Genomic DNA, 12924 nt, shown 5'->3' with positions numbered 1-12924 from the left:
TCTGAGATGAATGCTCATGTAGGTCAAGTAGTTCATTAGCTTTTTGTTACACAGCTGATTAGGTATTGAACTGGAAAATGATCCAGAAAGTTTCTGACTTTGGGTGGAGAACTTTTTCCTCTGTATCACATTATCTTTACAAAAAAATTCAAGCCAAACTGAGTTTTCTGTTTGTGCTCATTATAGCTGTGGTTTTCCAGAGTTTCCCAAAGTATACAGAGAAAAATAAACTGATGTTAATAAGCATGTGACAGCATTTTAAATTGGATTTGTAGGCATACATTGCATGTGGATTCCTCTCTTTCACAAAGATAGATGGGATATTGCAGCCCAGATCTCTTTCTGCCACCCTAATTCCATCCTCCTTTCTCTCTCTCCCTCTGTCATGTTATTCTTTCATGTGATAAATAAGACTGGGAGAAAGAGGTGTTTTCACTTCTCTGTTGGATTCAGACACTGTGATGGGTCTGTAGGATTTTCCAAAGAGCTCCCACCCATTTAGTTGATTGCCATGTAGATATGTAAAATAAAAGAAGATACTGCAAATAAAATATTTGGTGGACAAGAAATGATTATGCCTATTAGTGTTTATGTAAAGCTAATGTGCCTTTCTAACTATGGTTTACATGTTTAGCTCTACAGCCTATGAGAAATTTTAAAATCTCCCAAAATTACCATTTTTGGATAAGTAGGACAGGCAGGTTATTTCATAATGACTGTTAAGATACTTTAAATAACACTAGTCATTTTATGTAGCAACCTAACTTTTGAGAAGTAACCTGGAAATATCAACAATATTAATAAAGTCAGTAAAAGTGGCAAGTAAACCAGGCTTGCAGAGGAAGGTATTACCAATTTCATACTGAGGGGTTTAAAATAATTATTATTTTACATTTGACCTGATATAAGATATTGAAAAAACTTACTTATTTAAATAAAATTGATTTTTTTCCCCAATGTTTCCTTAGTATTTTATAGATAAGAAAGTTTTCACATTTGAAGCTAAATTTCTAAAATTATTATTACTCAAAAAATAAAAGTGTATTAACTTACGGCCCTGATGCTTTCAAAATGTCCACCTTCTTTTTCAAAATCAATAGGTTGTCCTTTTAGTGTCCAGTAGAAAGTGACATCCAAACTAGCATCGTGAATTGCTTTACAATTGAGAACAATGCTTTCTCCCACTGTTAACTCTGTCCTTTTGGGAGTAAGTTCTATTCTTGTAGGTTCTATAGAAATAAAAATGCATTTGTTAGTATAACACATAGCATTTCCCTGAAGTCTATATTTTAAATAATAAAGGAAAAATTAAGGAATCTATATTATAAAATTGTTTCAGATATTCATCCTTCAGAAAACTCTTATTAATTAAACTATTACATTTTTCTACGCTAGAACATTTTACTATGCTTCTTCAAGGTAGTGATGATTTAAAAGTCCCTGTTCCTATTAAGAATTCCACTTGAACAAAAAGACGAGAGACTATGTAACTGGAAACAACATTTGGCATTCTAGAATGAGGAAAATTAGAAAGAGAAGCTATAGCCTCCTTGTCTACCTTCAAGGATCATCAAGTATAGCCTGACCAGGCAGTGGCTCAGTGGATAGAACATCGGACTGGAATGTGGAGGACCCAAGTTCGAAATCCTGAGGTTGCTGGCTTGAGCACAAGCTCATCCAGCTTGAACGTGGGTTCACTAGCTTCAGTGATCACCAGCTTGAGTGAGGGGTTGCTGGCTTGAGCATGGGATCATAGAGATGACCAATGGTCATGGGCTTAAGCCCAAAGGTTGCTGGCTTAAAGCCCAAGGTCGCTGGCTTGAGCTTAAGGTTGCTTGCTTGAGCAAGGGGTCACTCACTCTGCTGTAGCTCCTCAGTCAAGGCACATATAAGAAAGCAATCAATAAACAACTAAGGAGCTGCAATGAAAAATTGATGCTTCTCATCTCTCTCCTTTTCTATCTGTCTGTCCCTATCTGTCTTTTAAAAAAATAAAATAAAATTTAAAAAAGGATCATCAAGTATAAATAAAAGGGCCTTTACAATAAAAAAAGAAAAAAAAAACACCTCCATCTCTAGGGAGAAAGAATTCAGGTAAATTCTCTTCTTTAATGGTTAATAGGAAGCACCTCCCCTCAAATTACTATTTAAATGGAGATAGAATACTACTACTATAACACCTTGTATTTGCTTTACACTCTGTAACCCCTCTTCTGAGTATAAAAGAAATAGAAAAAGCCCCTCTGGCTGATTATAAAATATCACTTTTGATAGATTGTGAATAATCTAAGACCTGAAAAGGCAAAATATTGAATAAAATATTTCTAAGAAAAAATGTTGTGTAATTACTTAATAATTCAGTTATATTTTTTAAAAAATAAATACATTTTTACAGGGTTTAGAGCAACTCTGAACCAATAAAGGCTAACACAAGCTGTACTTCTAAGGGCTATTAAAGATAATGATTAATGGCCCTGGCCGGTTGGCTCAGTGGTGGAGCGTCGGCCTGGCGTGCAGGAGTCCTGGGTTTGATTCCCGGCCAGGGCACACAGGAGAGGAGCCCATCTGCTTCTCCAACCCTCTCCCTCTCCTTCCTCTCTCTCTCTCTTCCCCTCCTGCGGCCAAGGCTCCATTGGAGCAAAGATGGCCCAGGCGCTGAGGATGGCTCTGTGGCCTCTGCCTAGGTGCTAGAATGGCTCTGGATGCAGCAGAGCAACGCCCCAGATGGGCAGAGCATCACCCCCTGGTGGGCGTGCTGGGTGGATCCCGGTCGGGCGCATGCAGGAGTCTGTCTGACTGCCTCCCCATTTCCAGCTTCAGAAAAATGCAAAAAAAAAAAAAAAAAGATAATGATTAACTTTGTAAGTTATGTAAATATCTAACTACTGTACTGTACATCTGAAACAAATATAACATTGTATGTCAACCATAATTGAAAACAAATTTTTTAAAAGATAGTAATCAAATAACTGCAATATGATCTGTTATTTTGAATAAAGAATAAAGTAGGAACGTAATGAAGATAGGATTTTGATATTGTCTTTTTTCCTAAGTGAATTACTGATTGTAAATACCTGACAAAGATTGATACAAATGATTAACAATTAGCCCAATTTTCCTATTCTAGCTCTATTGTTGACAATAGCATAATCTGATAAGGTACCATTCTTAACCCCTCATAGATTCTTTAATATGCCACATTCTTCCTATGATTCCAAGAAAGGAATGCTGCTATCAATATTAATATTTTAGAAGTCAGATATTTTGTGTGGTAGCTAAATTCTGGCTTCATCAGAGAAGAAAATCACATATACTGTAGTTCAAACGAATTAGAACATTCCAAGTAAATATTCCATATAATTTGTGATTAATGGAAAACATTTTGTAATGATAAATTAAACCTCTGGATCTAGCATTGCCTCATTGCTTAGCACACAGAAAGAATAAGACACAGACTGAAAGTAGAAAACTAAGTTTAATCTCTGTGATGTATGCTGTAAATAATGTTCCTTCCACTGATGTTCGCCTCTCCTCTAAAATATCAGAGTGTTGGCTATTCTACTTTTCTATTTCTAAAGAAAAAGACAAACTAACATTTTTTTATATTTTTATGGCCAAAATATGATTCACTATAAAACACATGCACAACATGGAAAACTTAATTAAGTATATGGTACAATTATGGAAAATATTCCCTTGCCTATCAAAGAGATATATAATTTTTTTAGTATTAAACAGTGACATGGAGTCTCAAAGGTTCTAGGCTTAAAATCTAGTTCACTTTAGCCATAGAAAACTAACAGAAACATTTAAGCAGCAATATTTTTAATATTCAAAATAACATGAAATAAAAAATTCCATTGATGCAGACATCAAAGAGCAGCTCTGGTATATCAGCTCCTCTGATGTACTCTCTAACACATCACGGTCATGTCCCCTACCCCAAATCCTCTGCTGAAGTGGTAACACAGCAACATGACTGATGAATGCTAAAATTAATCTTGGTAGAGGAAAATATTTTTATACTGTTAGCATACTTTTAAAATTTGAGACACTAACTAAAACTTCAGAAAGCTATCTTTAACCTCTTACATTTTTTGCTCAAAGAAAAATATTTAAATTTCTACCAACCAGGCATTCCATTTCTTTATGTTCCCTTAAATAATGGGAAGGGACAATTTAGCTGTGCTAGTTCTATTTTTACAATGTATTTCATCAACAGGAGCATGCACACACATGCGCACAGACACGTATACATGCATATTATATCTATTTACTCTTTGAGAAGGCCATGAAATTATGCTTATGAAATATTTAGTCACATTTTCTTACCTTTTACAGATACTGAAGCTATGATTTCAGCAGAACCAAACACATTTTCCCCTCGGCAAACGTACTTTCCCTCATCTGATTTAGAAGCATTTAAGATCCGCAGATTCCCGTCTGGAAGAATAGCTATTCTGAAAATTATTAAAAAAGGATTTTTTTTTCTTGCTTTACTGAAAATCAGCTAAGTAGTAAGAAACTCTGATGAAGTCTGAAACCACTTCCAAGGTAATAATAAAAAAAGATATAGGATCGCTGGGAAAACACACAGTGATAGTAGAAATGTTTTACCCTTTAAGAAATTATGCAATAAACCTACTTAATATTTACTCATATTTAAAAGGGTTAGGAAGTTACAGGTTATTGTTCTTTGGACACCTTTTGACAGTTAATTTTAAAACTTGTGGTTAAAGGTGACCTACCCCAAAACTTGCACTATAATATCACCTTGCAATATTTTAATATTAAACTTGGGTATCTGACCTCAAACTATGAATGACCTCAAAAATCAAATACAAAAAAAGAAACAGCATAAAAACACGGAGAAGGACAAATGTAGAACATAAAATTAATTGTACACAGCCAGGAGATGATTTATGGTGGCACTGCAGAGACGCCACTCCTGCAGCAAGGGTGTGAAAACGAGACCTGAGACCCGATACCGACGCTGCTCGCGCTGCACTTTTTAAGCATAAAAATGTGATACCTGAGTTTGCATTTGGGCTCTTTTGAGACCTTTGTTAAAAATGGACCTTGAGTCTTATATGAAGGTGAAAAATTACAGCATTATTAAAAATTTTTAGAAGTTCAGTGAAAATGAGGTTGACATTTAGGATTATCGTCTTCTCCTATATAGTCATCATTCTAGAAATATACAGATCTAAATTTAATCAGTATTTATGTCCTTTTCTGTCCTCTAAGTGCCTGAAATATATATTTCACTGGTGCATCAACCTACTCAAGCGATCTGAAACATAATAGAAGTGATTGTAGTAGTTTTATTTAATAGGCCATTAGAGTCGGTGTTACAGTAGGCAGCTAGTTAGTTATTAATATAAGAGAAGGTGGCTAAATTGGCTAAGCCTGATTAAGTGGTAGCTTCCAGACACTGCAGGGGATAGCCACATTGCTCCAAGGGTTTAAAATTTTTTTTAATTTATTTTATTTTTTAGATAAAGAAAAGGGAGAGAGAGAGAGAGAGAGAGAGAGAGAGAGAGAGAGAGAACATTAATCTGTTCCTCTATGTACGGACCTCTGCACTTTGGGATGACACACTAACTAACTGAGCTATCCAGCCAAGGCCCACCACAGATATTAACGTCCTCCATACCTCCAGTGGACATGAAAGATTAGCTTTCTAATCTCCTTGAGGACAACTGACCAGTTAGCCAGGGTTAAGGGAGAGGGAGAAACAGAAAGGGAACCCTCCTGTGCTGAGGCATACACAGAGGCTAAAAGGCGAGATGTAACTTTGAGGCAGAAGCAGTATAGCCAACATGGTGACTAAAGGGGAAGAGTCTAGGCTGGAAAAGTCTGGAAAAAAAACTGGATAGAATAAGGGCATGGAACCCCCAGAATATCCAGGAAAGGGACTGGATAAGGATAGTGGAAGGGCCTAGCACAAGCTCACGAAGAATTAGTAAGAAGATTGTTTAATTTGAAAGAAAGCCTGCTCTCTTGCTAATGCAAGGAGATACACATAATAGAAGCTTAACGAAGGCCAGGTTTGAATGTCCTCTCCCCTTAGCAGCCCACAGCGCCTATGGGCAGGAGCACGGCCAGAGCAGAGACTATCCTGGACTACTGGAGCCTAGGGTAACAGCATCATAGTTCTGGGGCTGGACCCTCCTGGTGGGCACTCGAGCTCAGCAGACCTGGCATAGGGCTTCTTTGTCAGCCATACTGACCTGAACCACCTAGTCCTGGATAAGAAATTGGGAGCCTTGGGGCAGTCCTTCGTTTTTGCTTCAATAAATCTTACCACTATGCCTCAGGCCCTCCTCCTATGCTTAGGTCACGAAAATGTGTTTCCCTCTGACTCTGTGAAATAATCCTGTTTCCATTGGCTCCATTTGGACTAACTTCTTTTAGCAAAGAGTGAATAACAGACTGTACTGCTTTTGGTAAGACCCAGTGACTCCACTGAACTCAAATCCTAAAATTGGATCCTCTTAGTCCTGAAAATAATAGTTTATTCCACAGCAATATGATAATATTGAACTATTTAAGATACAATGAAGGCTCAAATATGTTCAGTCAACATCTTTTACGTTATTTTAAAATGTGTATTCAATCTTGCCAATCACCCAGAACTGACAGTTATTGAGATGACTGAACTTTTCTGTAACAATAGGATTAGATTCTAGGTTGCTAAATATTGCTTATGAATTTGTACTTAGATATTTTCATCAATAAATATATCAGATTAAAAACATCAAATTGTTTTTAATATAGATCAAGCTTGATTTACAACACATAGAATGGAGACAAATTTAGAAGCAAAGTGAACTAGAATAGCTAACTTTATTTTGTAATTTATATCTAGGAGGGATACTAATGAAACATTTGGAAAACAATGACCTCAAGAGTTATATAATCCATTCACAGAATATAAATATCTGTTCATTTATTTAAATAGTGCTCATTTTCCATAAAAATGAAATATAATGTATTCATTCTATTTTAATCCCCAAAATACAATGCTATAAAAAAGGATATATTTAAAAGCAAAAATTATACTTTTTGTAAATAAATAAGCATTCTCTTGGGAGAATGCAAACTTTTGAATATTAGTAAAATGAGTATAATTTGTGCAGATAGTCAATATCTTGAAAATATCTGGATTTTGCTGACTGGTGTAAAATCCAATAAAGGAAGTGAAAAGTTTGGTTTAAAATTTACCCCCTTTAAAGAAATAAATATATCTTAGCTACTGGCAGTATTTCAGCCTTTGATTTAAGATAAGTCTTTTTTCACTGACAGTAGACAATCTATTATGTTCTCCTTTTGAAGATAGTTTTTGAATGCTCCTGAACTTCAGGCCACTGATACACTGGGGGATGAAGACCTTTAAGTATCATAATGTTTTTTATCTGTCAAGTGGCAGTGTCACTTAGCCAAAAACCTGTCTATTCATTCATATATCACATACTTATCAGATGAGCTCATTTTTTTTTAACTTAGCAAAGAAAAAATTAATTACACAATGACTATGATTTACATTATAATGCCTGGTTATTGCATACCTAATTACTAAATAAATATTTCCATGCAATTTTCTGCTTCTATCTATCTTTTCCTCTCTGCTATCATTACCATATAATTCCCATATTTGAAATTTTTAGATTTGGGAATTAATTCTGCTGAGACAGCCTTGACCTTGGAGTAGAGAGGTAAGGGAGCGATGAAGTGAAGGTCTGTTGGGGGAAAGGAGAGGTCTTAGAAATACAAACCAGCATTCCAGCATTCAGTATCAAGTTATGCTTAGTGTATTCTTATCTCCTAATTTATCTGTGAGTTTTGCCTAGACCTGGAGATATCTTCAGTCTCATCTTGCACTAAATCAGTGAATCTCTATTTTGTGAATCTGCCTAGTACCATAGTCTACCTAGTACGATGTTGTGCCTACCCCTATCTTGCAAGGATTCAATGCTAATTTTATTATGCCGATTTTGATTTCCAAATTTCAGGACAATTTTCTGGACCCTCCATTTCCATGTTTTCCAGGTTTGGCTTACCTGTCAGACACTGCACAATCTAGTTTAGATCTTTCCAAGTACACTCATTACTTGCCTGCAAGTACCACCTATTTACCTCCTGCCATATTATTTAGAGATTTTGCTCTGACTTCCAGATTAGATTTCTTTCTGCTATCATAACATGGTGGACATTACGTCACAGAATTATTTGTCATTAACTAAGACCATGTGCTTTAAAATTGGAAAAGATTGGGTTCAAATCACTTTAACTAGTATGTATGTGATCTTAAGCAAAGTTAATCTCTTTCCTTATATACAAAACTATCATAATTATATCTAACTGTTCTTTAAAAAGGATTAACTAGATAATATATGTAAGTTATTCTATTTTAATAGTATGTAATAAATATTCATTGAAAATTTATTCAAAAGTATAAATAAAATTTGTGACAGATTTATAAAGAAAAAAGGAGAGAGTGTCAGATCATGTACAGAAACATCAAATATTTACAGTGTTGGATAAATCTTCTCCGAGGGGAATAATATTGAGCTGAAAACTGAGGGATGAGAGAGAGAGTAAACTAGGCACAGTGTGGAAAGAAGAGGGACTAGAATTTGTAAAGGCCTTAAGGTGAGAAGGACAACAAAACCTTGAAGAACAAAAAGGTCAATGATGATGACAGCATATGGAGGAGCTAGGGAGTGGCCCAAAATAAGACTGGAGAGGTAACCTGGAGGAGAGACCATAAAGAATATAGTATATTATGGGAAACATTCCATCTTTATTCTAAGCATAATTGGAAGCTGCCTATGTTTTACAGCTTTATTATAGTATGATAGTCATATTATAAACTCACATGGTTTTTTTGTTTTTTTTTTTCATTTTTCTGAAGCTGGAAATAGGGAGAGACAGTCAGACAGACTCCCGTATGCGCCCGACCGGGATCCACCCGGCACGCCCACCATGGGGCGGAGCTCTGCCCACTAGGGGACGATGCTCTGCCCATCCTGGGCGTCACCATGTTGCGACCAGACCCACTCTAGCGCCTGAGGCAGCGGCCACAGAGCCATCCCCAGCGCCCGGGCCATCTTTGCTCCAATGGAGCCTTGGCTGCAGGAGGGGAAGAGAGAGACAGAGAGGAAGGCGCGGCGGGCGGAGGGGTGGAGAAGCAAATGGGCCCTTCTCCTGTGTGCCCTGGCCGGGAATCGAACCCGGGTCCTCCGCACGCTAGGCCGACTCTCTACCGCTGAGCCAACCGGCCAGGGCAAACTCACATGTTTAAAGTGTATAATTTATTAAAAAGTTCTCAGATATGGATATAGTTATATAATCATTCCATAGTCAAGACAGTCAATTACATATCACATCCAAAGCATCTCTGTGTTCCTTTGCGTTCTCCCTCCCAAGCCCTCTTAAGCCCCACCCTTATCACTAGGCAGCTATTACTCTCCTTTCTGTCACTATAGTAAGTTTGCATTTAAAGAATTTTATATAAATAGAATTATAAAATTATATATATAATCTTTTAGTGAGAGAGACAGAGACAGAGAGAGGCACAGATTGGGACAGACAGAAAGGGAGAGAAATGAGAAGCATCAAGTTTTCATTGTGGCACCTTAGTTGTTCATTGATTGCTTTCTCATATGTGCCTTGACTGGGGGACTCCAGCTAAGCCAGTGACCCCTTTGCTCAAACCAGTGACCTTGGGCTCAAGCCAACAATCTTAGGTTTCAAGCCAGTGACCTTTGGGCTCAAGCCAGTGACCTTTGAGCTCAAGCCAGCTAGCATGGGGTCATGTCTTTGATCCCATGCTCAAGCCAGAGACCCCACGCTCAATCTGGGTGAACCCACACTCAAGCCGGCGACCTTGGGGTTCCAAACCTGAGTCCCCTGCATCCCAGGCCAATGTTCTATCCACTGTGTCACCACCTGGTCAGGTATGTTTTTATATTATTTATTATGCCTCTACAATTTTCCAGGCTCTATACAAAACTCATTTAATATTTTATCTATTTTAATCCTTACAGAGATTTCAGGATATATTATCACACTTGCTTGATAAAGAAAGAGAAAGAAAAGGAGGCAAAGAGTACTAAAATATCTACCAGTTTTTTAGACTAGTCCGGCTGGATTCTAAAATTGGTATTGCACTTTCGGCTACTATACATGGGCTCAAAGTAAACATCAAAAGAAAGCTTTGCATAAGATCACATATTTGGTGGCAGCTCTGAACTACAACAGAAGCAGACAGACATAGAAGCTCAAGGGTAACAAGAAAGGACACGTTTCCTGTAGACGATGGAAATGAGACAAATTCATCCTCCGTAACTTGATCAGTAGGTATTTTAAAAGCTACAGGCAATCCACAGTCCAGGAGGGCTGTGCTGTCCCCATGCTTTTAGATGCAGTTTAGCTGGAAGGAAGAGGTGAGGTGAGCTAGAAAGACATGTGTGACAGCCTTTAGAAAGCGAGAGAAAGCGGAAGTGCAGGAGTGCCTTTAATTAACGGACCTCATCCCTGCTCTGAGCATCACTGCAAGCAACCTGAAGGAACTGCAGAACATTTTGTGCTAAGTCTCTGAAAAACCTCATTACTTTCAGGCTTTGAAAAAGGGTGAGAAGGATGCTCTTTCTTTGTCATAGCTGGGTATGACGTGATTTTAATTAAAAAAACAAAATAGCCCTCCAAATGAACACTTACACTGATTTGCCTTGTTCTGAAGAATATTTCTATAAGATTTTGTTCCAGAGGCATCAAACTTAATATATCCAGAACTACACTCCATCTTTTCCCTCAAATCAGCTTCTCACATTAATGTGCCTATTTTACATGAATTTGGATGAAAAATTCTGGGGTGCATTTTTGTAGCGATAGTATGTAACTTTCCTCAGGGAGTCTGTGATGAAAACAAGGTTTAAACCCCCCCCCCAAAATAATAATCCATTCTTATAGAGATGAGTTGTGCCCAGAGAAGAAAAGTTTAGATTGTTTATTTTTTTAAAGCTCAGAACATAATTCAGACTATTAACTCAGAAGTCATTATTTATCTTTCTTTTCCCCTTTATAACAAATTGATTAAGTTGGATCTATTGCATATTTTAAATATCTGTCAAATCTATTCCCTTTGGCTTACTGGAGAGTCTGTACACAGTGAGGAACAAAATGAAGTGGTTTTACTTTTTCTAATCATTGCCTTTAACCATGTGCTGTTGAAAACTATTTTTCCACTTTCTTCAGACATCCAAGAAATTCCCATAGCTTACAAATAACTTTCTGTTGTTGCAGAGGTCAAGTTTATCTCTGATTCCTGCTTTTCTCTCCTCCTCAAGGCTAGCCTACCTAGAGAGGCTAGCGTACCTGGGTCCAAATTGTGTGGACCCAGGACCCTGCAGCTACGAGGAGCGTGGAGAATGGTCCCTCTTCACACCTTTTCTGCTCCTTTTTCCTAGTTCGTTTTCTCCACCATGTGTCAGAGTAGGGAGGAGAGAGCTGGAAAGGAACCAGGGTCTCTTATCCAATTTCTGTTGTGGTCCTTACTTGGATAGAGCTCTCACTATGAGAAAGCAGCTGTCCCCAGATCATTGTTAAAGCAGATCTCCAAAGACTGCTTCTGGTGAGCACATCATTGACCTTTGTGGCCTTGTAAGGCTGGTGGTTGTGGCCATGTAGATTCACATTGAATTCTAGCAGATGGTAAAGGAACTGTGGAGCTGGAAAATAGTGGGCCATCCAGTTTGTTAGAGTCTTGCAATGGTGGGTAAGCAATCAGGCAGGAAAAACCACTTCCATCTCTCAGGGTTGATGAGCAAACAGACCAGGAGAAAAATAACTTCTCCAGCAAACAATAGCAAAAATAGCCCCTCCCAATGGTGGCAGGTAATCTATAATCTACAATCTGCTGCCCTGAGTGCAAGCACCTGCAGCCTTACATAGACTATACACACGTGGTGCTGCCTCCTGCTCATGCACCAATCAGGCAAAGTACAAGCAAGCAAACCTAACACACTTGTTTGCCCAACATTCCACCCCTTTAGGGTTGCTCGCTTCACAATCTACATAACAGGTATCTTCCACGATGATCCCTGTGTGAGGAGTGAGATACATTACATAAACAAACAGACTACAGCAACGGCACAAGTTATAGAATTACAATAATTACAAAGGTGTCCTTCACAAAGTCTCCCTGAGCATTATGCCCAAGGTGCTAACTGGAGGCCCATCTCTAGACCCCTACCCCACTGTAGGTGGGAGGGCCTATATAGTCTGGGGCTGTGTCCATGGAAACTGTAAAGTCTCTTTGGTGTGTCTCTACAACTGGATGGGGGCAGCTTCACAGTGCAGAAGGACTTCCACAAGAGCTGGACCCTTCCCATCAGGGTCTCTCATACTGTCCAAAAGCAGCATATCCATTCAACAAAAGAGCTGGTACCCCCATCTGGTTGCAGTCCAAGAATCCATTACACCGCTCAATGATCAGTTCACAATAAACAGCCCAGCTGTCTATGCAAATCACCAAGGTAAAGGTCCATTACAGCATACAGCTCTTTATTAACGGACTTCAGTGCCTTTCCATAAGTGCTCTGTCCATTGCCTTAAGCCCCATCAAACCTCTTAGCAAGCTTACAAGATGTGGCGGGGTCAAACACATTCAAGGCTTGTGCTGCCTTGATAGTTCTCTTATCTTTTGCTACTGCTACAGCAAAATAAAAGCACCTATTCTTTTCTTATGCCAACACCTGCTGCACATTAGAAAGTGATCAATAGATTGCCAATTTCACATGGGGCCTCAGGCCTCCCTGCCCATCCCTGTTAAGCAGGTCTCTTGGCTTTCCCCTTATTCAAACTGGACCAATGGGTCTTGGGGAGGATCCTCCTCTCCCACAGCTGTCTCCAATATGT

At 38.3% G+C, this 12924-nt stretch overlaps 1 protein-coding gene across 2 annotated transcripts in view; it reads right to left on the bottom strand.

Moving 5' to 3' along the window:
• The window catches only part of CNTN5 (contactin 5), a 1309320-nt gene that overhangs the window by 158497 nt on the left and 1137899 nt on the right, over nucleotides 1-12924 (bottom strand). For both annotated transcript variants that reach the window (XM_066360732.1, XM_066360733.1), the window contains 2 exons: nucleotides 4333-4460; nucleotides 1054-1229 (listed from right to left, as the gene is read on the bottom strand). In XM_066360732.1, the coding sequence (XP_066216829.1) occupies nucleotides 1054-1229; nucleotides 4333-4460 (304 nt within the window). The remainder of the gene's footprint in view (nucleotides 1-1053; nucleotides 1230-4332; nucleotides 4461-12924) is intronic.

The sequence above is a fragment of the Saccopteryx leptura genome, chromosome 1 (assembly GCF_036850995.1).
Source record: "Saccopteryx leptura isolate mSacLep1 chromosome 1, mSacLep1_pri_phased_curated, whole genome shotgun sequence".
NCBI classification, from domain to species: Eukaryota; Metazoa; Chordata; class Mammalia; order Chiroptera; family Emballonuridae; genus Saccopteryx; species Saccopteryx leptura.
This window is presented reverse-complemented; position numbering and strand designations above follow the sequence as displayed.